The 26,584-nt window shown below is 47.3% G+C and overlaps 1 protein-coding gene across 9 annotated transcripts; it reads right to left on the bottom strand.

Annotated features, from left to right (window-relative positions):
* Positions 1-701: 701 nt before the first annotated feature.
* Positions 702-26,584, bottom strand: UBN1 (ubinuclein 1). 9 transcript variants are annotated; one of them, XM_040590343.1, is made up of 17 exons: positions 25,512-26,354; positions 23,658-23,744; positions 22,603-22,698; positions 22,191-22,325; positions 21,477-21,580; positions 19,905-20,343; positions 17,078-17,148; positions 15,626-15,755; positions 15,284-15,402; positions 14,675-14,803; positions 13,613-13,756; positions 10,556-10,606; positions 9,341-9,383; positions 7,775-9,001; positions 6,267-6,381; positions 5,718-5,807; positions 702-3,149 (listed from the first exon to the last, which is right to left on the bottom strand). In XM_040590343.1, exons 1-17 carry the CDS (start codon positions 25,749-25,751, stop codon positions 3,097-3,099), a joined length of 3,273 nt encoding a protein of 1,090 aa, XP_040446277.1. In that variant the 5' UTR covers positions 25,752-26,354; the 3' UTR covers positions 702-3,096. The 9 variants fall into 9 exon arrangements, with proteins under 9 accessions (XP_040446277.1, XP_040446273.1, XP_040446279.1 ...); XM_040590339.1 differs by having other exon boundaries at positions 6,129-6,381; positions 25,512-26,353; XM_040590345.1 differs by lacking the exon at positions 5,718-5,807 and having other exon boundaries at positions 25,512-26,353.

Raw genomic sequence — 26,584 nt, 5'->3', positions numbered from 1 at the left:
ATGCCAGCCTCTCGATCTTTGGCTTTACAAGAAGATGCCATTTCAGAGTCAAAGTTTAAAAAAAAAAAAAACCACACAAACAAACAAAAAGCCTGTTCATTTTAGCTGTTGACCCTTTTCCAAGAGGGAAATTGCTGAAGCAGCATTAGAGTTGGGACTAAGTGCAGTTCACTCCCATCTAATGCCGCTAATAACGAACAGGTCTACAGCTGCAGGAAACAGGGAAGTACACTGGGATGGTACCAGGGGCTTCCACACCTAGAGCATGTTCATTTCTTTTCCCCAAATCCCAGCTAATACCCGATCCCCAGTAAATTCTGTCACCAACAAAAGCAGCTGTAAGCATTCACTGCACATCCACCCTGGCTTTGGGGATTAAGATCGTTATTTTACCTTTGCTACTGAAAGGATCGTGCAGGATAACGCCGTGGCTCCAGGGTCTGAACCTCGCATGTTCCTTCCAGCAGATGTCAGCTTCACGCTTCAGGAGGAGCACACTGAATGAGAATATGAAATTCTACCACCACAATGGCTAGAAACAAAGCTGCAATTTACTTACCATGTAAGAGCCTTTAGTTAAAACCAGTAAATCAGTAATTCACTCAAGAAACAGATGATCAAGAGATGATCATCCAAGCTGAAACGCAAACTCCTGAAAACAAAGTCATGAAACTCTAGAGGTAAGGAGATGGGAAAAAGCATTTTGGAAACTTTGAAACAATTTATTCAGTTGTTCTGTACAAGATTAACAGTTTTTATACCATCCCCACCATCTTCAGCAAGACAGTCCCAACACACACACAAAAATAAAATAAAAAAATAATAATAAAAAAAAAAGTAGTAAACCACAGCTCTTACACCCAAAAGGAACTGCCATACTAAGTAAGTGTCATGGGAGCCTTGCCTCCCCACACCGTCACGAAAGCGTTGCAAGTTGCCTCGTCAAGGCAGAGACGCTGGATTCCTGGCTCCCCATCAGCTGTCAGGTCTCTTTGTGGTTCTGCCTTGCTGTGACTCTGCTCCATACCATTCACTCATTCATTATAGCATGTAAAGAAAAAAATATCCCACAGAATTTCCACCAAATAAACATTTCCCTGAGGCAAGAGGCTTCGCTAAATTCCTAGAAGGAGGGCATTCTGCTCTGGCCATGCACACGGTGCTTCCCAGCAGAAGCATTCAAGTGAAAGCAAAGAGAGGGAGTAGAACCAGTACCTCAAGTCACTCACCGAGAGCCCCTATCCTGCCAGGTGTCTGAATGCTCTTTCAGCTGCCATGGGAAGTTGAAGGTGCAAATTACCTCTCAGGATTAGGCCTTCAATGGGAACCATGCGACATCCACTGCTCAGAGTCCATCAATAACGGCTGTGCTTAGTTTTAGTAACACAAGTTCTGTCTTTGGCTCTTTTGCTACAACCTAGGTATTTTCTGTAAACAAATTTTAAATCTGAGCAGCTTTTTGTTCTTTTTTTAATATAAACAATGCACTGATCTTGGGAAATTATGTATTAGCTCAAATTGAAAACAGCCCATCTTGGATCTTATCAAAACTGGGGAAAACTAAAGTAGATATTTGTTTTTATACTCGGCGTCAGCATCTTTCCCCAAAGCTCAAGGAAGGCTGCAAGCTTCTGCTTGAAATACCAGTAAAGTCTGTGTGGATCAGCGCTACTACTGCACAATTCAGATTTAGCTGTGGGGGCCTGAGAAGAGGCAGGCTAGGAGAGAGCAGAAAATCAAACCCTATAAAGCTCAGCTGGAACCACAGCCTGCCCTTAGCTATGCACAGACTGAAAGGGCATGCTCAGGAGAAGTATTTAGGTCTAAGACTTAAAAAAATTAAAAAGAAAAGACACACCCCAATTATAGATGGTCCCCATTCCTGCAGCTGTGACAAGTACATGATCCTAGTGCAGAAATCATTGAGGAAAGCAATATTGTTCTCTAGAATTCATTTGACTAGTAGTGACCTTGGTTAATCTAGATCGTTCCCTCTGCCCGCCAAAGAGATCACAACCGACGACCCTAGGAAAGAATGGCTTTAGGGGAGGGCCTGGAACCCACTTGCACAAACTTGGATAAGAACTGGTGCTCTTGCTGGATTTGGTACTGTATTTGCAGTCACCAAAACACCACTGAAGTCCAGACAGTGCAGCTTTTTTTTTTTTTGATGTGCAACCATAAAAAGCTCTATTAAATAAACCAGAATACATTTTAAATACAGAATGATTAAAAAAGGGTTGAGGAGCACACAAAACAGGGCTGAAATGTGTGTCACTAGTCCATTCTTGCTCCACCATAAAAGGCACTGGAATTATGTCTTCCTATACATGTGACATGCTGAAAAGTGTCCCATCCAATCCAATGCATTCGATGGCAACGAGGATAAAACTGAGCAGGAAAAAAGCATCCCTTGGAGGGGAAAAAAAAAAAATAATCCGAAACCCAAAAGAAGTAGAATTCTCAAAGTCAATGACTGCATCTAAAAATGTCTCTCTAAAGAGTCTTCCTTCTCCTCCAGAGGGGAACATCAGGTGGTTCGTTAGGTTTACCACACAGGAAATGTTAAGTCCTCCAATTAACTGTAGCACAGTTTTATAGTACAATTGAAGAGTTAGTCAAATGTCTTCAGAAAGCACTGGCAGTGCTAGAATTATCCAAGTAAATCCAAAGCAGAAGAAAGAAGCACCTTTCATACCCTCCACTGGGAAACCAAGGAGGTAACTGGACTTGGAGGTACTTGGCAGATAAAGACACAGGTGGGTGGGAAACCACTGCAAGAAATACAAGCCACCCGAGTCTCCCTGCAAGTTCTAGCTCCTGCCAGTGCCAGGGAATGCATGAAAGGCAGCAGCGATAAAACAGTGCTACAAAATGCTTCTCTCATTAGGGCATGGCTCAAAGTGGCCCTTTGTGTGGAGCTTAGCTCTGAAAACCTCCGAGCAAACACACCAATGAGTTCCTCACTGCAGTTCAGTCTCTCCAGTTGTGAGGGGAAAAAAAAAAAAAAAAAAAGACACAGCCAGTATCCAAAGTTCATGACCTGTTCCTCTTGGTTTTATCCTATGTGTGCTCTAGCTCCCCTCCTCGCAGACGTCACAACTTGCGCTGCTGTGCATTGGACCCTTTGCCGTGAAGCTGAGAAGCATCTGAAAGAAAATACAACCAAGTGGGAAGGGGGTTTGACATCAGTTCCATGGAGCTGCGTGCAGCTGGAGCAGCCAGGTTTCTCTGCACAAAGACGTACTTTTCCCTTTCAGCCCCGAGGAATCAGGGGGTAAGAGGACGTGCTTGGAGACACCTCACAACTGGGAGCAGCCCTGCCTCTGCACCTGAGGTGTGGGAAGCACTGAGGGTCCCTGTGGCCTCCCAGCAAAAGCACCATGGCATAGATTCAGATTGCTGGTTGACTGGGTAGCCTATACCCTTCTCTAAAAGCCGCCCTACCATGTCTCCCCACCTAGGACAGCAGAAATACATGGTACTGGCTGCCTTGCATCTAAAGGCGGTTTGAAATAACACCAGTAGTAGACCTTTGCCGCTGTAATGAAGGCTTTAGGTGCCTACCGATAGCAACAGCAATCATAGGAATCTAACCACTGAAGTAACAGAAAGGAACAGGTATGGAGGAAAAAGAGAAAATGCACTGAAGAGAGAAAAAGGAAGTAAGTTTAAGGAAGCAGAAGTTTTCCGGGAGCAATTAAAACTACCATCAGACTATGATGAACAAATGGGTGTACTGAGATGTGCAGTTAAGTAGCAGTGGCACTGAGCAGCACAGCAACAGCTTCTTCTCCAGGACAAGGACAGTTCCATGCAAGAGCTCAGCCCCAGCACGTCACATCTGTAAAGCGAGCACTCAGAACCATCGCCACAGCAGCAGCTGTGCAGGCACCTCCGCTAGCAAACGCAGCAGTGACAACACACAAGCAAGCACTGGATGCTCCTTGCTCATACGCTTTTTTGGTGAATGTTGGTACAAACACTTTCACTTAAGACATCAACATTTCCTTGCATTTGTAGCAACCTCCCAGAGTCCTCGCAGCTTTCAGACAGAGCAATACAGCTATGGCCATCTGCTTACACAGCCAGCCACAATTTATGCCGCCAAACAAAGGATTACACTTTAAGATTATGGTGGTCACTTAAATTGTGTTCTTCTACAAAACACCACAATTGGTAATATACCCAGAGATGATAGCACTAGGCTCAATCTCCAATCTTTATGTGAAAACACCAAGTGCGAAAGTGAGTCCCTGATGAAGCAGTCTCAATTGTCAGTTTTTCTTCACTTATCCCTAGTCACCGTTTGTCTACTCGCAGCTTCTGCCACCATGTCCTGCTTAAGACCAGCAGTCCATTGAAAAATGCCTTTGTTACAAGCCCTACAAGCAACAGTGAAGTAAGCAGCCACCCTAAATGCCCTCAATGGGAGAAGGAACTCCTCCTTAGTGACACAGAATACATTTCACCACCCATGTTCAAACCAAAAGCGATCACCTCAATCTCTAGCAATTGTTAATTTAGAAACAGGAAGGAAGGATCTGCCACGGCAGCAGTTGCTGCTAGTAGCTGCTGCTTCTGCTCCACCACATTGGAGTGGCATAACAACCCACTTCAGACAAACCTCAGCAAAAGAAGCAAAGATAACAAATTCTTTGAATTTCCACCAGTGCACAGCACACTCTTCTTTCTTCAGCAAAGCAGCACTGCGCTCAGCAGTCAAGGGCAGTTTACCCTACAACTGCTAGGGGAGGCCACGCGAACCCCAGCAGGTTATCCACACATCCAATGGCCTCAGTACCACAGCATTAGGCTAGCACACCCACTCCTAAACCAGGCGCATATCACCCAGGCAGACAATCACAGCAGGAGCAGGTACTGAGACAGTGGCACCAAACTACTCTGAAGCGCTAAAGAACACTTGATCGAGAAAGCAGAAATGGCATTTACCAATGGGATAAGCAACTCCCTGAAGCAGATAAGCCCAACCTGCTGGCCCTGCATTTCAATTTTCTAAATGCTGCACGGATCCCCCTCACTTCTCTCCTTCCTCCACAGTGCTACATATTTACACACGCTCACAGCCCACCAGGCAGGACTCCATTTAGGAGCAGAGAAGGTGTTCCTCGGAAATCTCTTGTTTTATGCATTGCTTCTGCAGGCATCAAACTGGGGCAGGAACAGGCTTAACTGCAAAATCATCATGTTGTCAACACCAAGTAAGGCATCTCCATTTACACTACAAACTTGTCACGAAGGAGGTGCAAGCAATTAGCTCAGTGCACAGACACAAGACATTCTGGTCTGACACATTTTATATAGGTCACCAGTAACAAAACTCCACAGAGCCAGAATATTCATTCCTGGGCCATCCTGGCAGACTGTGCATAAACATGCACAGCTTTAATCCTGGCAGGATAATTCTTCACCACGATGCAAGCAGCAAAGCTGAGTACCTCCAGGAACCACCACTTGCTATAAGCACTGAGGGCCCATCATTCCACAAATGCACAAGTTTGCCTTGGCTAGCTAAAGAGGAAAGGACAGAGGGCTACGCCTCGCTTGGTACCGCAGCGAGGCCACGGGCTTTAGCGACGACCACGCTGGTCAGCCAGTGTGGACAATCACTTTGCTTTTACCCCTAGAGGAAGTACCTGCTGAGATACAGGGTGACTCACCACGCAGAAGACAAACACGACTGTCTGACAAGTTACCTGGCAAACTTTGCGGTAAATGAGTGGACAGGGCAGAATGTGGGAGTGGCGCTGCATGGTGGGGGCTGGAGTGCAAGCCAGCTAGAAGACCTAGAGAGAAAAACAAAGAAAGAAGAGGGGGGAAAAAAGGGAACAAATACACATTGAAGACAGAAATGAGCAGAAGAGCTGCAGCAGTTAGCCTAGAGCTCAACTTCCAGCTATTGGGACTTCTGGGCTAGCTATAGGGATGTGCCCAAGGTTCTCCAAATGCAACTGCTGGAGATCTAAATGCATGAACTACAGCATGAAGCAACAGCAAGAAAAATGGGTTGGTCTGCAATGGATTAACACAGTAGAGCACTGATGTTCTTGTTAATCGACAGCACAGGCACAAGTAACATACACATGCATGAACAGGAGTATACTCACTATGGCCAAGGCCATGGTGGAAAGTTCCTGGAGCAGGTCCTGTAACTATTGCATCCTTTGATACTCCTGCTTTTGGGGAGGAGTCTGAACTGAAGGAGATGACATGAAGAGGGAAGGAATGAATAGGAGAGATAATACCTAACGGTGTGGAGCTCAGGGCAGCTGGCAGCTTTGGATTGCTGGACTTGTAGGATGGAGCCAGTACACTTAAGGAGGGAGAATTTGTTAGCAGCACAGCTCCACTAGTTCCTTTCTGAAAAGCAACAGAAAAGGTCAGTCAGGAGTGGGTTAACCAAGGCAAAGTATCAGTCATACTTAAAAGAAGATCTGCAAAACATGGGGCGCTCAAGAATTCCTCCTTGCAAGAAGCACCCTCCCAGCCAGGGCCCAAGAGCTGTCAACCCTTGAGGCCACCTGGAAGTGCCCCAGACACTGGCAATCCAGCTGCTGGATGCTGCGCTCGTCTAAACGCGACTGTATTGGATTTGACTCCGTTATTCCCTTACCCTGGAACTGTGCCTCTATTAGGCAGAGGAAGAACTTACACACTGCCTGCAAGTTCTAGGGAGGATGCTTCCCGCTCACTTTTGGCAGCGTATCACTGCTGACAACTCAAGGCACCAAAGTTTGGTGTACCCCTGCACCCAAGAACATTATTTGAAATCTCTCCCATGGAGAGACATACCACTGGGGAATGCCTTTCAGCTCTCTCAGTAACAGACAAGGTACACAGGCTGAGCAGTACATGGTTTTCAGGCCCATTTAAATATACTCATTTAATTGCCCAGCTCTTTCCACATGCCACAAAAGGAGGCAGGTATGAGCAGCCAACAACAAATTAATACCCAAGCATTAGGAACTATTACATTTTGTTATAGATTAAAATTATGGCCCTTATACCATTAGATACAACTCTGAATAACACAAATTTGTACAGGTAACCCAGGAGTCCTTCACGAGACATTGTATCCCAACAAACTGTCAGAACCTGAACTCCATAGTGTGCCACTGAGCTTGATTTCAAACATCACTTCAGTAGCTTATGGGAGTAACCGGGGAGCAACAGAAAACGGGCAGAGAGAACCACCAAAGAAAGCTGGGTGGGCATTTTGAGTTTATAGTCCAGTATCTTAAGTTATTTATCCTACAGGTCAGTTGTGAAGAAAGTGGCAATAATACCAAAATCACTTGCAATAATTTAAGAAAGGCCAAGTTTGCAGACCGAATTAACAGCAAACTGGTCACTACAGTATTAGTTTATGCAGTGATTTCTAGCACTTGCGATAACTTACCTTACCGCACTTCCTCCTGACCCAAACAGGAGCCCTACTGTCCCCATAACTCACAAAGCCAGGGCAGGAATATTACACAACCTACACAAAAATCGCAGTCTGGAAGGTACCACAGCATTTTGCTTAGCTGTTACTTTAAACTGAAAATGAAAGCTTGACTTCTGCAGCGCAAGCCCATGGCAAAAGCCAGGAATTCCCAGGCTAAGCAGCCATGATCTAGACAGTCATTCAAGAATTTCAGGAAATTCTTTTGAAGTCATCACTTCACGGCAAGTCTGAACAAATGAGGAGATGGCCTGACACAATGCCATGCATTTTCCTGGCTTTAGGCTGGGCCAGCACACCCCTACTTACCGGCACAGAGGTAGAAGATGCGGTGCTGCTAACAACAGCTGGCTTTAGGGAGGAGGTCAACAATTTGGCCACCCCTTGAGTGCCCCCGCTAGAATCTCCATTTGAACCTCCAGGAGGTGCCACCAGAGTCAGCTTCTGAGAAACAGGTGTCTTCTTCACGGAGGAGCTTGAGGATGGGCGGCTGGATGCCTGGCCCGAGGAAGGGGTCTGCACACTGGGCAATAAGCTCCCAGAGGAGCAGCCCTGGTTTGCAGAAGCTCCAGATGAGGAGCTGCTGGAAGAAGCCCCATGCTTGGAGAGGGAACCAGAAACGAAGGGCGATTTGTAAGATTGTCCTGAAGAGCTAGAGCCACTTGAGTGCTTTCCTGTGTAGCTGAGAGATGATGAGGATGAGCCTGGGCTCTTGTGGGAGCTGCTGGAGTTTTGGGTGCTGCTTGGTGACGCAGAGGAATGGAAGCTCTGAGCTTTGGTTGATGACTTGACCTGCTGGAGGAGGGAGCGTTGGGGCAGTGGGGCAGAGGACTTGGGATTCTGCAGTTTGACAAACTGAGCCGGGGAGGTGAAAGTTTTCTGTAGCTGGCTGCCTGAGTGAAAGACCTTCACCTGAGAAGCCTGCACTGGGGTGGAGGTCTGAGACCCGTGGCTTGGCCGGACCAGGCTGTGGTGTTTCTGTTTAGCCTGGTGCGCCTCAGGAAGGATTTTGCTGGGAGAGGCTTGGCAGGATAGGTCTTTGTAATTAGAGTTCTCTGTCTTTTTGTCTTGAGAAGACTGGCCCAACGCCAGGGCCTGCTCAGCTAGGAAATTTAGAGGAGACTGGAGGGAACCAGAGGATGATGTAGGAGAAGGGTTGGACTTTGGAAACGTCCTCTTCTCCTCTGAGGATGCAAGAGTTGGGATCTTCTCTGGTGGAGCTTTTGGAGCTCCAGGAAGAGTAAAGTCAGGGCTCTCTCCCACTCTGCTGTTCAGCACAGCCAGTTCCTTAGAGACTGCTTCAAGGGAGGAAGTGGGATTATGAATTAAGTCCTCATCCAAGGAGTCATCCATGAAGGTAGCAGGAGTGCCAGTGCTGCTGGCTGCTTGGGCTGTCCCAAGGGACAAGAGTTCTCTGGTTTGGGCACTGATGCCCAGAGCTCCTCCCTGGGGCTCTGAAGACAGAGTTAAGGTGCTGCTTGAGTGCATCGAAGGAACAGAAACAGACATCTTTTTATCTGGCTTGCAGGAAGATTCCTGGAACAAAAAAATCACAAGAGAAGGCAGTCAGAACAGAGGCAGGATTTACTGCTGACAAGGGAAGGGAAGGTTCGCAATTTGGGGATAAAAGGCAGAATAAGCAAGTTCTGTGCCTGCTGGCCCCCCGCCTCCCTGCCAACTACTGCTGCTGCCGCCATCAATTTTAGCTGCTGTTTTAGTTGTTTTTTCAAGCCCAACGCCAACTAGCGTTATTTCACAACACAACTTCTTTGTACCTAATGTATAGATACAAGGCACAAATACAGGATTTAAGATGGCAGTCACTTGACTCTTGGTATATGTCAACCACAAGAACCAAAAACCAGAAGAACTCACCTTCACTTTCACCTTAGTAGGAGCTATAACTTTCTTCTTCGCCCTGTTTTGAGGGAGACAAAAGAAACATAGCTCACTCAATGTCCACATGGAAGCATCCAATTAGGGAGCACACTTGGGCCCTGTTAATGACGATCCACTGAGTCTTTTACAAAGAACCGAGGGAACAGAGGCAGCATCTCGGGTTGCTAGGATTCAAAATGGTATGACATTTGGTTGCTGCTCTAGGAAGCCCCAACTCCCACGCAGGGGAATGAATTAGGGAGCAGAGCAGAGTCTCGAAATGGTAGCAGAGCAGTAAAAGCACTCAACAGACACCTCCTGCACCAGCTGCAGGGCCAGGAGCTACTACAGGAACCCACTGCTGACCTAGCTATAGCAACACCCAGAGAGAAACTGATACAGAGACTGTTTTGGAGAAAAGTTACACATTTCTTTCAGGTTCCCAGAAGAAGTCAAGGATGCAAAAGCATCTGCCAAATTCATGGAAAATAGATCATTTGGTCTGGTCAGATGCAATCTCTGGTACAAGACATCCCTGAACTGCTGGAACAGTATGGCTGAGGGAAGGATGACTCTATACACTCTATTGCATACTCTCTCTCACACTTCCCTTCGCCCATCCAGTGCCAAGAACAGGACTGTCTGTCAAACAGACACCAGCCTAAGTCTGTATCATCATCTATTACAGACTGCCAGCAAGATCCACAAGACCCTTTGGCACTAAAGCACCTGCCCAGCTGGATTCTGATGGCTCTCTTGCTTTGCCACCCACAAGCCTGTTGCACCATCTTCACTAGCTTGAGCTCACTGTACCCCTCCTTTAACCAGGCAACAAGAAAGAGGGAATGCAGTAAGGACCGACTGAACAGGCAGCAATAATCACAGTGCTGGCATCACACTCCATTTTACCTCGATCTGCCTCCGAGGGACTAGCACAGAGGCCTGACTCCAGTCTGTTGAACAAGGCCAGGAGGCAACCTGGCTTCCAAGTTCTTCTCTTTCAGCTTACTGTACAGCTAAAGCACCTCAGAAGTCTGTTGTTGGGAGATGTCACACACAAACAACTACTCTCCCTACACCTCCCCAAACGAAGCAGCGCCAAACTATCTGACAAGAGCCAAGCAAGCTCAGGTGCTCCTGCATGATCCACCCAGGCCCCAGGGAACGGAGTTCACCAGTTATCACTCCAAAGGAATGCTGCGCGATACTCACAGGACTGATGTGAGGTGTCCATGTACACGCCTGCTCTCCTTAAACAGTGTCCTAAGAAGGGAAGAGAGCAATGAGAAGTGATATCCAGCAAGACCCAGTAGAGCAGCTGGGATCACTGGAGGTAGAGCTGCAGAGTACAGCAGGGGACTTAGTGAAATTAAACCCACAGAGAGCAAACAAATATTCATCCCTTCTCCAGGAAAATCCTCCTGAACTCCCCCATGCAATTCCCTCTCTGGGGAGCTATGCTTGTAGGCGCTGGAAAGGCCATTAAGGCAGTTGTTGGACAATAACTAAGGAAAAAGCTCTGCCAGCTTAAAAAGCTGGCAGGCAACTGGAGAGGCAGTACAATCGTTCAAGCTGGGCATTAATTACTGCTGCCGCAGATCATCCAAGAGCTCTTCACCGATTTCAAGGGAGAAAAGTTACCTTCCCTTGCCTCAAATACAGCAACAGGGATGAGAAGCCGTCGCACACTGTGTGTCTGTTGCCTCCGCATCCCTGGCAAACAGCTGAGGTGACTTCTTAAATCAGCACAACCATTTCTGTAACAATTGACTAACCACAACCAATAAGTACAGCTTCAGCCAAACCCCTTTACTACCGTGGCTAAGTAAACCAGAATCTCACATGAACACTCTTTCACCTAAAACAGCTGCCACCTCAGATGTCAGGGTGAGAAGCTTATAAATACACCATCAGTACTGGCATACAGAATACACTTCCCCTCTGCTATTAACAGCTTAATAAAGACTTCTGTCATCCTTTTTCCTCTTAAAAAGCAAGTTTATTTTAACCTTGTATTTTGTTAATTGCCTTTTAGTGCTAACTGAGGAAACGGAACCATGGCAGGGCCCCTCTGAACTCATACACAAAGCTGCTACTCTGTCCACCTTCAAGTTCCTCTTAAAGATAAACTTCTGTGATCATGATGACAATGAATCAAGCTGACCTGTCCACAAAAGTTTACAGTTCTCCTAGTGCTGCCAATCCCTCCCCTTATGTGTGGCTGTCAGTCTACCCTCTGTCTTTAAACCATCAAGTCATAAAATCGTAGAATATCTTAAGTTGGAAGAGACTCATAAAGATCATCAAGTCCAACTCCATCGAGTCCCAGCAGGAGAAACCATTGTCCCTGAGCCGTTGGAAAGCAACCAGGAAAACCACTTTTATTCAGTTATTCTGTAGTTAACTTCACTGGAAGGCCCTCCTACACCGAGTCTTAGGTGAACATCTGTATCCCTAAGAACAGCTTCACCCACAAACTAGAAAGAAATTAAAATCTTTTGCTCCTATTCAAAGAAAAGCGTTTTTAAACCTTGGCAAGCTAAGACTCTCAAGCTGGTAATATCTTTATTAACTAAGCAGGAATCTGCACCCACCTCCTAATGCCATCATTCAGCTCCCGTACACTACAACACACTACAACCATGCTCACTACTTCATGTGCATATGCAACTGCAATAAATGGCCACAGACTTTTCCAAAGGGATCCGTTAACATGCTACCCATACTTACTGCTCTTAAGAACTGGTACCTACTTCTTCCTTTATCCCCCATGAAACCAAAAAAGCAAGTTCAGCAGAGAGAAGACAGCACTGCCCAGCTCTTTATATACAAAGAGACAGAGATTCCAGCAGCAAGACTGTACAGTTGTCCCTTCTTTAAAACTATTGAGCAAAACAAAGGAGGCCAGAAGCTGGTGACAGTCCCAGTAGAACGCCTTTCTTCAGTTTGTAGGGCTCTCTGCAACTGCCAGCTCAATGGCACAGATGGTGGAGGGTGTGAAAGAGCAGGAAACAGCAGTGAAGACACCAGATAGGGTAAAGAAAACCACACCAAATTCCTACTTAGCCTGCCAACTCTCTGATGTGCTAGTGCAAGCCCCTAAAACATTCTGCTTTGCTTTCTTTTGGGAATACTCTAGGGAAGATTTCCCAAAGTGTCTGAAAAATGTATCCTTTATGAGACAGATTACAGAGTGATCCTTTGTAACACAGGGTCAAGAAACCACAGACCAGTCAGCCCCACCTCAGTCCCAGTTCTACCTTGTAACTTGTCACTGCCAGCAGCATCCAAAGGTCAATACAGGGAGCAAGACCACTGAACATTGTCACTTAAACCTGGACAACAGCACGGACTGCACTCTCAGTAAGTTTGAGGGTGACATGAGAACAGCGGGAAGGGGGAGAATATGTTGGAAGACAGGGGCGCCATTCACAGGGACCCTGACAGGCTGGAGAAGGGCCAACACAAACCTTGTGAAGTTCAACAAAGACAAATGCAAAGTCCTGCAGCTAGGATGGAATAACCCCACACAGCAACACAGGCCGGGTGCCAACCAGCTACAGAGCAGCTTGCAGAAAAGGACCTGGAGTCCTGGTAGAGAAGTTGAACATGACTCACTACTGCAAGGGTGTACTGCTGAGAGCTAACTACATGCTGGCAGGTATTAGCAAGAGCACAGCCAGCAGTTCAAGTGCTTACTCCTCTCCGTTTAGCACTTGTGAGGTCCCATCTGGATATGGCATCCAGTTTCAGGGTCCTCACAATAAAAGAGGGATGTCAACAAACTGGAGACAGTCCAGAGCCACTGCGACGGCTGAGGAACAAGGACACATGACAGACATTGAGAGGTAGAGGGACCTGGGTTTGCTTAGCCTGGAAAACGAGAAGACCAAGGAGGGATCTAATGGCAGTCTGCCACTACCTGAAGAGCAGGGAGGCCCAGAGCCACAAAGAAGATGGAGCCAGACCTTTCTCAGAAGGTGCACAATAAAAAGCAGAAAGAGGGAATAAGTTCAGTACAGCAAGGGGAATTCTAATTGGAAATAAGGAGAAAAGATTTCATGAAGAGCGATTAAGTACCGGAACAGGGGCCCAGAGATGCTGTGGTAATCTCCATCCTTGGAGATTTCCAAAACTCCATACGATGAGGCCCTGAGCGCTCTGATCTAACTGTGAAGCTAGCCATTCTTCGAGCAGGGGTAGGGCTAATGACCTTCCGAGGTCCCTTAGGACATGGAATCCCTGGAGTACAACTTGATTCTTGCTCACCTGGCCTGCATCCAGCCTTTTGGCCAAAGGGGCTTCACCTCTCCATCTAGGAAGGTCTTCACATAATCCTCTAGAGACTGAGCCTTATTCTTGTCAAGGTCATAACCATCCAACTTAATCTTCACCAAGTGGCAAAGCAGCTCCCTGAAGAACAGGAAGATTTCAAATACAGTTACGCAGATCAACTTTCCCCAGTTGGAGGTCCTCCCGTTTATCCAGGGCTGGCTAAATATGCCAAGACACGCCTGGCTCTGTAATACCTTGCTAATAAAACCGACCCTGTGCGGCCTCCGCAAGAAAAAGGAAGGGAAAGGCACGTTCCTCGCTCTCTGTGTGCACACACACTAATGTGCCAGGGGATAATAGCCTTGTTACCCCTTCCCATTTTAATCTCCTGAAGCAGCAGAGGTGGTAAACCAGTGCCAGAATTACAGGCATCATTAACAACTGCAGAACTGAACCTCTCTGCAGACCTTCATGCTGAGAGGCAATGAGAAGGCAGGAAGTGAAGCTTGCTTTGTTCTACATGAATCAGCCACCTACAGAGCAGCACCCCAATTTGTTACAGAGCAAGATGAAAAAGACAGCTGGACTGATTCTCATTTTATCTTTTGTCACTTTCCCCTTCACCCCACACTCTGTTCTTTGTCAGACTCCTGGGTGCCAGGAGCAGCAATCCCCATTAGCTTCACAAGCGTTCACAACCAGATTCTGGTTGTCTTAAGAGTCTGGTCTGTAAGATTTCAGCAATTCAGCTGAGTTCCTTCTTTTCCTAGAGATCCGCCCCTCTTTTTGGCCTCTGCATAAAGGCTTCTTAGCACTTCTCTCAGTCGGCCTATGCCTGAAATCAGCTTAATTTTGCAATGTATATAAGGGTGAGATTTAATAAACGCAATAGTGGCTTCCATAAACAGCACAGTCTGCCACAAACCTCCAAGCTGACTGTTACTACAGACGATGAGCGCTGCTCTGAAAACAAGATACACACACCGAAATGCTTCACTTCCAACTGCATAGAATAAGACAAGTCACCAGTTCACTTAATATCTAAATTATGCAAACCTGATTTCATCATTCCATTGAAATTTCTTTCGCGGTCCCATGACACGCTTCCCTCCCTTTTCTTCATCCTCCTCATCATCAGAACAAACTCGATCTCGCTGTTCTTTGTCCTTTTCCTCTTCCAGCATCCTAAAATGGAGACAGAGATGAAGTGGAAGTCATTGTCCTGGAGGTTCAAGGACAGGATTAAGTATCTCTGAACAACACTGTTCAGAGGTCTCACTAGTCAGTGATAACACACACATGGGAAGAGGGCCTGAACCTCTTGCTTAGAGTGAGCTGAGCTAAGTGTTCAAAGTTAAGAAATCTCCTGATATTGTACAACAGAAACCACGGGACTAATCCAGCCTTACTGTTCTCAGACTGCCATGTTCTTAAAGACACGCCTGCACAGAAGGGAAACACTTCAGCCAAGTTACAGCCTCATCAATGCTGCTGTAGTTGGCTTTGCCATAGATAGCACAAAGAAGGCACACAGCTTAATTAGGCCAATTAATGCCCACCAACAGTTTTTGACTACAGAACAAAAATAGGTGGTAAACTTCATGAGGTCACAGGGAGCCTGCTGAGAGGGGCTACAGATGCAGAACAAGCAAACAAGGAGCTTACTTGGCAAACCTGGCCTGAGTATGGGCTTGGCATTCCTCCTGGTACTTGGCCATCTGCTCTGGCATAGCCCTTCCAATAGCTTCCTTTAGCTTCTGTAGAGGTTCCTTCAGTCGGCCACCCTAGAGCAATCACAGAACAGACTGATGTTCCACATGGTGTGTGCCAGCTGAGGCACCCAAATCTGTCAGGTCAAGACCTGGCCGGTTCTGAATCTGCACCACCAAACGTGGTGCCTGACCCATGCTCAGTGCAGGACAACACCACCTTAGGTAGACAACAGTTGTGCTCTGGAGATTTGGGTTAACACACATGAGACAGGGCTGGGCTGCCAAATTCACTCACCTGCTCATAGAGATAAAGCTTACGGGCACGCTTGACCAGAGTGTCCTTACTGCAGGGGAAGAAAGCAGCCAGGTGGGCGTACACCCCTGACCGGATCTGGCTGTTCAACTCCCGGGTCTGCAGCTCTATGCTGAAGAACAAAACAAAGACAACGTTGACCAGGGATCTGGCAGGGGTTCTCTAAGCAACATCAGTGCAACTCTGATGCAACCTGGGGAGCCGGAGGCAGGGAGAGAGGGGCAGAGTACAAGCCAAACTATGTGATAGTTCTTTAGATTTTAGAATCAACAGACTCAAGCCCTTTATCCCAAGCTATGCCTTTTAATCTAGTTTCAGAGTATCTGGAAAAGGAACAAAAGGATGTCAGCAGTCTCATTTGTTCTGCAGTTCTGCCTGGCAACTGAAGTGCAGGAGCATCAGGCAATGAAATGAGAGGTACACGCTGCTTATGTCAGATACTACGGCAGTCTAACTCAGGATGATATAGAAACAAACTTTATCCCTTGAGCTTGAACTTCCTTCCCAGTGAAGTAGGTTAGAAAGGTCAGCGTGTGCCAAACCCATCTGCACAGTTATATAAAACCTAGGGAGACCAGCTTTTTAAGTTTTTGGGTTTTTTTTTCCTCAGTGTCAGTAAGTGTAAAACCCTCTAATTGATTATATGGCAAAGTCACACCAATCTATCTAAATCTCTTCTCAATGTGGTTAAAGTTATTGGTTTGACAACAGATTAGGACTGTTTGTGCAGTCACCACTAGAATGCTGAAAGGTGGTAATCACCACTTGAAACGAGACTGAAACAGACTCCCAAACTTCCTTTTGGCATTTCCCTTCAAGTGCCTTGATAAACCTTAATGAAATTAAAGCCTCTGTGTAAGTATTATTACACTGTGATGATCACAAAGCTGCGTGCATTCATCAGCCTTCTCCAGGCACTTGAAGAAGAATGAAGCCATTATCAACAGCTGCGTGAAGCAACACTGGTATTCTATAATTGGGGAACTTGAAAACACAGAGCAGTAATGGAGTTTCCCCAGTACGCACAGAAAGCCAGTTGAACACAGCAGCCTTATCCCAGCTATAAAACATTCCATACAACATATAACTTAAGTAGCAAAGAACATGCCTGACATCTCTGACAGGGGGAGATTTAGTGTTCTTGTATCAAGTTACAATCACAGGTCAAGTGACCAAATTTAATTACACAGATACCAAGTAACACCTTGAGAACAGGAGACCTGGATACATCCCCTCCAGCATTCCGCTACCTCAGCTATACATCATAGTTCAACTGAAAGCCATTTCTAGGATAACATGAAAGTCTCCTAGGCATGTTCTGGGTGCAGGATCTGTACAAAGACATCTGCATAACTCCTGCTGAACCTGCTCCTGAATTTACCAAAAATGCTCTAATATTCTCCTTCCCCACTCCTCTCTCACAGCAGGACTTACTCCAGTATGATGTTGTTGATATCCTGAGTGAAGAATCTCTGTTTGCCTTCTCCCTCTGCAGCTCTGGCAGCCTGGAAATCAGTAAATAACACAAGTCATCATCAGTTCACAGATACAGACAAGGACAAGCAATCAAGTAGTCTTGATTCAGAAATACTGTAAAACAAGGCACAGTTTTATGCCATCAAACTCTGCACCAGCTACCTGCTGTAGACAGGCTGAAAGATGCCACAATTGATAGACAGGAGAGAGATTCGTGCCTGCCCCGCTCCTCTTAGGCCTCCTCAGTTCCAAGTCCAACCCTGCCATCTGAACTGGTGAGACCATGCCCTGCCCACAGACCTTCCCATTCTAGATTCTCCTGTCCAGATGTACTAGTCAAGTGCATTGGAATTGCTGCACTGGAATGAAGATAACCCCCATTTAACAAAGGAGATTGCTTGGTGGCAACGGGTGGCTTTGGCATACTTCCCATGGGGAGAAGGGACAGTTCCAGTGCACGGTTTTAACTTCACATTAGAGCTGTTAGATTGAGTAATATGAGCATAGCACTTGTCCCTGGAACATTTAATGAGGGTCAGGGATACTCATCACCAGGCTTTCTAGACCAATCTGAACACTAAGCTAAGAAACCAACAGAAAGACCCACGGGGGATAGTTATTCCCAATCAACACCATGGAAACTAAAAAAAAAAAAAAAAAAAAAAAAAAATCCTGTTCAGGAAGCTTCCTGAGCTATGACTGCAGCAAACACAGCACTGCCCAAAAATCACACCCATGAAAAATATGTCCAGCAGGAAAATAATTCCAAGAGATTAACGAAACAGTAAAAAACTGCCAAGAGCTTTCAGTCCCTTCTGAGCGGGGATGTAAACAAAACTGGGATTCATACCACAAGGCACCACATCAAGTTAGCGATTCCTTGCAAGGGAAAGCAGACCAGGACAGAAGGGCACGATTTTGAAATCCCCTGATTTAACACTCCAAGGTTGAGGCTGCTAAGCAATTAATTTATGCCCGGAAGGTGTACATTCCTCTTTGTCAGCAACGGTTGGTGGCGTCAAAGGAAAAGGCTCAACACTAAAGAGAGCCCTCAACAGGAAAATTATTTTAGGAAGGAGAGGGCTAAAGTCAAATCAGTTTAAGTAGAAGAGGGAATGCCTGGAGGCTCCATTTAATTCAGGGGATGCTCCCACCTGCTGGGATGGAAGACACCTGGCTCACAGAGGTATGGCACCTCTTCATCCCCACCTGCAACAGAGTTCACATCACAAAACCCTATCTGACAGAAGCTTCAATTTCTTAAACCTTGTATTTGTCCTCCCTGGTTTCTTGTCTTAACACACACAGTCCAGCAACAAGAGACACAGCAGCAGAAGCATCTCAGCAGGAAAGTCTGTGGGTAGTCTGCTATTACACTATCTTGCAACCACATTAACGATCAGCTTGATATCATGGGACCTTCTGTAATATTCTCCTTTACCTCAGATATAGTTCAGAAACAGCTGTTTCACATTGAGTGTTTGCTGTTAACAACCTAAATAGCAAATAGAAACATCCATGAAGAGCTCATTCTTTTTATCAGCTGTGGCAATATTTTTCTCAATTCATCCTTCTCTTCCATCTGCTCAACAACACTATACACACTCAAAACGTCTCAGCAGAACACAGCTATCTTTAATAGCAACTCATCTTTAGTAACAGGAGTTATTAAGTAAGATATGCTTAAGTAACTGGTGCTCTAAATTGCTGTGCCACAGAAGGCCGAACACACACCACTGCAAAGGTCTAAGAGCACTGTTTACGACTTAAAATCAATGCTTAAAAACTCTAGCAGCAGGAACAAAACATTTCAGCATTTATTGACAGGCTGATGGCAACAGCCCTCACATCAGAGGAGCCCCACTGCAAGTCTGAAGGCGCACTTCATGTCAGGAGAGGGATCCCTGACCAGTACCCAGGGCTCTCGCTTCTCCAGAAAAGCACTTCCCAAAGCCCAGGGCAACACTTTGGAGAAGATGGGGGAGTCCCACAGGAGTCCAGCTGTAGGAGGAGCTACTGGCGAAAAGACGTGGGACCACACTTCTACAAATTAATATATACCACTCCCTAAATGGTACCCCAACACTGAGATATTAAAGATGGGTAAAGAACCCAAACGGCCAGTGATGCAGCTCCAGTGTGGGAGATGTCAAATTGCATCCATGCTTCAGTGAAGGCATCTGCTTGCATATGACATGGGAAACAGCTCTAACAAATCCTCAAGCCCCATCTACAGGGCTTTTTATGCCTTCTTACACTGTAGGGCAGGTAATGCTTTCCAGCTGCACCCACTTATTTTATATACAGAACACTACAGGCCACTTCACAGGTGCTGTCCTGACCATCACAGCACATTAAAACTATTATGGTGGAATTTGTCCTTCAGCCTCATTAGTTCACATTTTAAGTTCATTCATGTTAAATTGACTTTGGTAATTACCTCTTGCATCAGGTCCATACTTTGCCAACAGAGGTCAAGAAGCAATACTGACAGGTGTGATACTGTACTACATTCATGCATTATTCATGTTCATTAAAGACAAAGTTTTAAGGACCTTTCCAAACCAAACCATTCTATGATTCAGCAGATAACAAGGCCAAGGCCTTTGACACTACCTGATGCCTAGGCATTCAAGAAAGTGACTTGGCCATAAGAGAAAAATGGGTGACACAGCAGTGTGATCCCATGTGGCACTGCACTGTGCTCTTCTCTGCCACAAACCCAGCAGGGCTGCCCCCCTCCGGTAATCACACCATCCTACTGCCCTGCAATGAACTGCCATACCTGAGCCAGTTCTTTGATGCGCTTCTCCAAAGGGGCTGGCAGGCCTTCTGGGAGGGATGGTGGTTGTTTGAAATCTTGTTCCAAGCCCGTCCCAATAGGATCACTCCCATCCTCCACATCAGGAAAAGGACTTCCTTCTGGGGATTCACTGAGAAGCCGCTCCAGGTCTAAGTCAGTTAATGAGTCCATAGCTGTCGCTGCCTGAAGCAGGTCGTTATCACTGGCATGGCCAAAAAGTGACAGCAAAGGGTCAGCTATCGCTTCTGCCTCCCTTGGCGCTGGAGGTTCTGCTGGTGAAGGAGTCGCCACCTTCTGCTCTTCATCTTTTTTCTTCTGAGCATCCTTCTCTTTCTGAAACTTCTTCAGCATCTCCTTGACACTAAGAGCTCCAGAGTATTTCTTCTTCTTCTTCTCCTTACTTGCATTTAATGCCGTAAAGCTGTAAACAAAGTACAGAGGAGGAAAGGGAACTGAGATGAATACAAGATGAAGGGGAAGAAAGAAGGATACCTTCATCCCAGTCCACTTCAGCCATATGCACCAATCCCCTGGAAAGTCTCAGCCCCTTAACCAATTACACCAGGAAAAATATACTGCAGCCTTTTAAGCTCCTGCTGTTTGGTCAGCTTGGAGACGAGATGGCTGTCCTTCCTCACTGAGGAGAGGTGATGGAGCTTAAGCCATCTCCACTCAGCTATGCACTTATTTAACTGCATGCATTGTTCCAGAAAGGAAGAAACAAGGAAGAAACACAAACTAGCGCAGAGGAACTGAAGCAAGAGAGAGTTAATGTGACAGCAGCTTGATGCTTCTTGCCTATCAAAACCAGAAGAGCAAACTGCTTTTCCTTGCTACAAAGGAATCATGTATCGACAGTACTGTGCCAGACATGTGGTTTGGTGTTGCCAGAAAGCAGATTCAAGCAGGAAAAAGAAAACCCCGAGTAACAGTTACAGCAAGAAGGAAAAAACTAGAAGGAAAATGTAGGAAAAGAGACAGAAGCAACAGATACAGACATTGAAACAGAGAGGCCAGGCAGACAAAAGCAAGGGCAAACCAACAGAACAAGAAGAGAATAAAGCACTCATCCAAGAAGTACTTTGGACAGGAGTACAAACAACTACACAGCAAGAGCACCAACACGCAACTTGCCTTTCTGCTCTGGCCACCCATGTCCTTCTGACCTCTTCCTCCCTGTTAACCTGACACTCATACAGCTCTGAGTTCATGCCCTTTCATTCTGCCCTTCCTCCCATCAACTTTGTCTTAGTAGTCCTTTTCCTTCTCTTCAGGCTCTCTGTTCCCACCATGAGCACCTAAACAGAGCTCCAAGGAACACCAACATCGCAGCTAGCTGTGCCCCTCTGCTCAGGACACTTGCTGTGGAACTGTGCCCCTTCTCTGATCTTCAGCTGTCTTTTTTCTCCCACTTTGGAAGCTACGGGGGTTTGCCTGCTGGTGTTTATGCAGCATGCACTTGAGCCACCCCACACCGATCAGGTACTACTGCAGCAGAAGAAATGCCACCTGTAACCAGGTGTCGAGCAGCAGGCATTCCCTCCCCCTCCTTACCCAGCTTTTGGAAACTTGGACTTTTTGGATTTCTTTTCCTTGTCGTAAGAATCATCTTTCTTCTTCTTCTTCATTTTTTCACCTCCATCTTTCAACTTCCGCTTCTGGAGAGGGTTGAAATGAAGTCACAACCAAAGCATCTCCTACAATGCTATCTGCACCCTCTGAGCCATTTTGGGCCCTCTCCCAAGAACAGGAGAACAGCTCCTTCCCCACCGGACACATTAACCCAAACCCCGCACATCTGTCACCACAGTGCTGGCATGCACTGTCTTCAAGAACTCACAGCACACCTAGCTTTTGCACTAGAGATGATCCCATCCGTAAAGGGGAAGGGATGCCAAATGCTGCTGCTGTTTTCCCCTTTTAATCGCCTCACCTCAGCACTGTGAAAACAGAGCTGTCTCCAACAGACGCTGCCAAAGAGGACCACTGTTTTCTCCATCCCCATCAGGCTAACCAATTTTTCAGGGGGACAAGGGACTACTATCACCTCTACTCTAGGAACTAGACAACCCCACCAGAGCCTCATCCATGCCAGATGTGCTTCACTTTACTATCAAATACAGGGACAGAATGGTATTTCAAGTGTTCATCCCCATTCTGTCCACACCAATTCACAAACCTTACTCTACTTTGAATGTCAACACACTTCACAACGCAAACTCTCCAAGCTCTAACAAAGAAAATGACCAAGAAAGCTGGCTTGCTGACCTTGGGACATTTTTTCTTTTTCTCTTTAACATAATCATCTTCAGATTCAGATGCTTGCCGAAACTGCAGTGTTCCTGAGTTGATGTAAAACCCTCCATATTTCGTGGTAAGAGAAGCCGGAACAAGCTCATCATACTGGAAACAACAGAGAACAATCTATTGGTGCTGTAAGCTTTGTTACTTCATTCTGTAGCTGAGCTGCTTGGAGAATGGAGTGGGATTTGTGGACCAAGAACCAACAGGGCTGTGGACATGCCTGCCAACCAGCATTCTCCTGCCATGCAGTTGCCCCAGGCGTTGTCGCCCCCCAGCCCTGGCATGCTCCTGGCTTGCACCCTGTTCAGGTTCTCCCCAGATGCCAGCTCAGCCCCCGCAGGCTTTTAACCAGCCTCGCTCCTGCCCCAGTACTCACTGCTTCAGAATTATCGATGAAGGAGTCCGATTCGTCATATCCATACCCCATGTCAATTAAGTCCTGAATACGGTCCTTTCTGCGTCTCTTGCCACCCTAAACAATAAAAGATGGACAATGTGTTCATCCTCCTTTTCCATTTACCGTGGGGACAGGCCCAATACAGGACAGTGACATTGGCTCCAGCACAGAAAAGGGAACAAGCTCTGTCTTGCTCTTAGAAGCAGCAGAAACAAACCAACGTTAACTCCCATCATACCGTAATCTCAGGATACGGTAAATCCACTTTTAGGCCTTGTCACACAGAACCAAAAACAGTGTGGCCAAATGAAACAAGACGCTGACCTGCCAGACAGGCAGGATTTGTGTCAGCAGACTACGCTGAATTGGTCTGCACCACTTCAACCTTTCTGCCAGCGCAGAGATGGATTGTTCTAACTGCTATGCAGTCAGTACAAAGTCAGTACTACATGGATCAAACATACACGTGGTACATCAGGCTGACCCATAGGTCAAATCTGGACCACAAGCCAATACAGCAACTCTCTATCCAAAAGTGCCAGTTGTAAAACATAATGCAGTTTTATTGCCATCTAGAGAAATAAGGTGAGAGGACGAACAGAAAGGAAATGGGTAAGACAGATGTCTGTTGTGCTACCCAGCTCAGTACTACTGTCCTAAGGGCTGCAAAGTCACCACAGCACCATACTTCGAGACTCGACAGATTACATCGTGCTGCAGCAACAAGGCTTAGAAATTAATCTTTGCTTAAGAAAATTAAATTTCATGAATTACAGTAAGTTATTTGCTACTACAAGTGAGAAGGCCATTCACTTTAATCAGACTAATCCAATTTAAGAACGCATCTGAACTATTTTTGTGGAACACAGCCCTGAGGCAGAAAAGGAACATAGAAAACAGTACCTTCCACCTAGGATAAAGGACTGCAGGAGAACAGGAGCGTAAGAGCCAATAAACATTAAATACTACTGGTTGAGAGCTGAGCAGCATTGCCCATTCTAGAGGATAACATAACATAAAGAAGAAAAACATACGTATTTTTCTTCAAACTTCCTAGCAAGAGCCTCCACTTTATGCCTTTCCTTTTCATCATCATTAAAGGGATCAGCCAGGTCTTTCTTCTGCAAAAATAAAGACGACAAAAACATCACAATTGATCCAGTTACACTGCCACCAAATCCCCATGCATTAAACCCATCATGACTAGAGCATCCAGGCAAAAGCTCAGCCAAATCAACCTTTAGTATTTAGTACAGTACTATATAGCATCTTCATCAGTGACATAGAGAATGGGATTGAGTGCACCCTCAGCAAGTCTGCGGACAGCACCAAGGTAAGTGGAGCGGCTGCCGCCTGAAGGACATCGTGCCATCCAGAGGGACCTGGACAAGCTTGAGATATGGGCCCACATGAACCTTATGAGGTTCAATAAGGCCAACTGCAGGGTCCTGCCCCTGGGCTGGGGCAACCCCCAGTATCCATACAGGCTGGAGGATGCAGGGATTGAGAGCAGCCCTGCAGAGAAGGACTTGGGAGTACTGGTAGATGAAAGGCTGGACATGAGCTGGCAATGTGTACTCGCAGCCCAGAAAGCCACCCGTCCCCCCTGGGCTACATCACCAGCTGCATGGCCAGCACGGTGAGGGAGGGGATCCTGCCCCTCTGCTCTGCTGAGACCCCCCTGCAGCGCTGCCTCCAGCTCTGGGGTCCCCACCACAGGAAAGACACGAACCTGTTGGAGCAGGTCCAGAGGAGGCCATGAAAATGATCAGAGGGATGGAGCACCTCTCCTACAAGGAAAGGCTGAAAGAGCTGGGGCTCCAGGGAGACCAGGCTTTTCAATACTCGAAGGGGGCTTATAAGAAAGATGGGAGCAGACTTTTTAGCAGGGCCCATAGCGATAGAACAAGGGGGAATGGCTTTAAACCAAAAGAGGGTAAATTTAGATTAGATATAAGGAAGAAACTTTTTAAGCTGAGGGCATTAAGACACTGACACAGGCTGCCCAGAGCGGTGGTGAATGCCTCGTCCCTGGACACATTCAAGGTCAGGTTGGACGGGGCTCTGGGCAGCCTGATCTAGTGGAAGGTGTCTCTTTAAAGGTCCCTTTCCAACCCAAAGCATTCTATGATTCTGAGAGCATCTCTAGGTTTTGGATGCTCTCTCAGCCAGTTCTGTACATGTCTCTAATTCTCCTGACTTTCAAAACAAAAAAAAAACAAAAAAAAGCAGCGTGAACTATCAACACACTGCTAAACAGTTCTGAAGAGCAACAGTAAAAGCGAGCAGAATCCAATCGACTTTCTTTTCATAGAAAAACACCCATAACACAAGGTTCAGATGCTACAGAAGTTTGTACATCATCATATCCTGAGAAATGGCTTTCAACAGGCAAACAATTGTCAGGCAACACTTGAAAGCACCACATCCACCACACAGGAAGAGATGCCAAGCACTGTGGTGGAAGCATTCACACGCAGTAGAGCAGGGTCCCAGAAAGATATAAGCACTTGTCACAGAAGTATCTCATTTCAATGCTCTTTGGAATAGAGCTCCTCATAGCCATAGCCAAAATCACTTTAGGCCGAACAGTTCCAAACCAAACGAGCATTACGTCCCACACTCTGCCACCAACACATCACCCTTCTGATGTGCAGTTCCAGCCAAGGCAAAGGAGTGGGACAATGCAGGCTGGCAACAAGAACAGCTGCCTGGATACCAGTTCTCCTGCCCGCGCGTTGCCTGACCACCCTCCTTCCAGCTCTCAGCACCTTACAGCTAACACGCGCCCAGCTCTCAAAACAGCATTAAAACAGCAATATCGAAAAAGCCTTTGAAATCTTCAGATACCATGCAGGTTCCCCACAGGTCACAGGTAGGGGACTCACCTTGTCTCCTAAAGAACCACCTTTTACTTTCCCTCGACAACTCTTCAGAAGATCCGGGTAGAAGAATTCTGGGCAACGTTTGTGATCCGGCTCAAAAAGAGTAAGTGTGATTCGAACAGCTGTCGCTGCCGGTTCAGAATCCTGGGGCTGCTCTCCATCGTCTTTCCGAGATCTCTTCAAGAAGCTGCTGCTCAGTGGACCATGGAGAGTGGTGAACGAAACCCTGTGGGGCTCCGTCATGGCTATGGCCAAGTCTTACCAGTCCTCATGGCATAGTTCCCATTGCATCACAAAAGGCCTGCTCCAGCTGCACAGACACGGATTTCACCGGCAGCTTAAGGGTAACTGAGGATGTTGGCTGTGGAACAAGTCATCTAATTCTGAAGTTTCCTTGGGAAACGGCAGAGGCCCGTGCTGCTAGCGCTTGCTGCAATCATTAAAGACAAAGAAAGAAGTCAAGCCTCGAACCAGACTTCCCTCCAAGGCTGGCAGCCCCCCACGCCGTCACTCCTTTCCAGCCCCAGGTGTCCATCTTCGCAGCACACCGCTCCGTTGCTACCGGCTGAAGGATACAGCCACCGAGCGGCCCCACCAGACTTGCTGTGCCGCGGCCCAGCAGCCCCGGGCACTAACGGCGGCCGGGGCCGCCCCGCCCCGGGCCAGGGCCCCGCTCCGGCCAGCAGCCGCACGGACCCCCAGACACCCCCGCCCCCGGGCGAGCGACTCCGTCCCCAGCACCAGCGGGCGGCCCCGCGAAGCCCGGGCGCTGGCTGCCCTGCGGGGGGTCCCGGCCGCGCTACGGGCCGCGGAGCTGAGGGGGGCCCTGGGGCTGCGGGCAGCCCGAGGCCGGTCGCGCGGAGGGGGAGAGGGCCGCGGGGCGGCGGGGAGCCGGGGCCGGGCGCGGAGCCGAGGGGCGGCGCGGGGCGTGCGAAGGCGGCGGCGGGGCAGCGGGGCCGGGCGGGGAAAGGGGCCGGGCCGCCCCGCACTCACCGCCGCCGCTGCGGGACGCGGCCGCCGCCGCCGCCGCCTGACTCCCGAGCCGCCTCCGAGCCCCGCGTCTACGTCACGTGCGG

This window comes from Falco naumanni, chromosome 4 (assembly GCF_017639655.2).
Source record: "Falco naumanni isolate bFalNau1 chromosome 4, bFalNau1.pat, whole genome shotgun sequence".
NCBI lineage: Eukaryota > Metazoa > Chordata > Aves > Falconiformes > Falconidae > Falco > Falco naumanni.
This window is presented reverse-complemented; position numbering and strand designations above follow the sequence as displayed.

Excerpts from the sequence above, each read along its gene's own strand:
- UBN1 (XM_040590338.1), bottom strand. The coding sequence starts at position 25,751 with ATGACGGAGCCCCACAGGGTTTCGTTCACCACTCTCCATGGTCCACTG. Across the intron at positions 20,344-21,476 it reads TCCAAGTTTCCAAAAGCTGG|CTTTACGGCATTAAATGCAA; the intron begins GTAAGGAGGGGG and ends CTTTGTTTACAG. Across the intron at positions 14,804-15,283 it reads ACTCAGGCCAGGTTTGCCAA|GATGCTGGAAGAGGAAAAGG; the intron begins GTAAGCTCCTTG and ends TCTCCATTTTAG.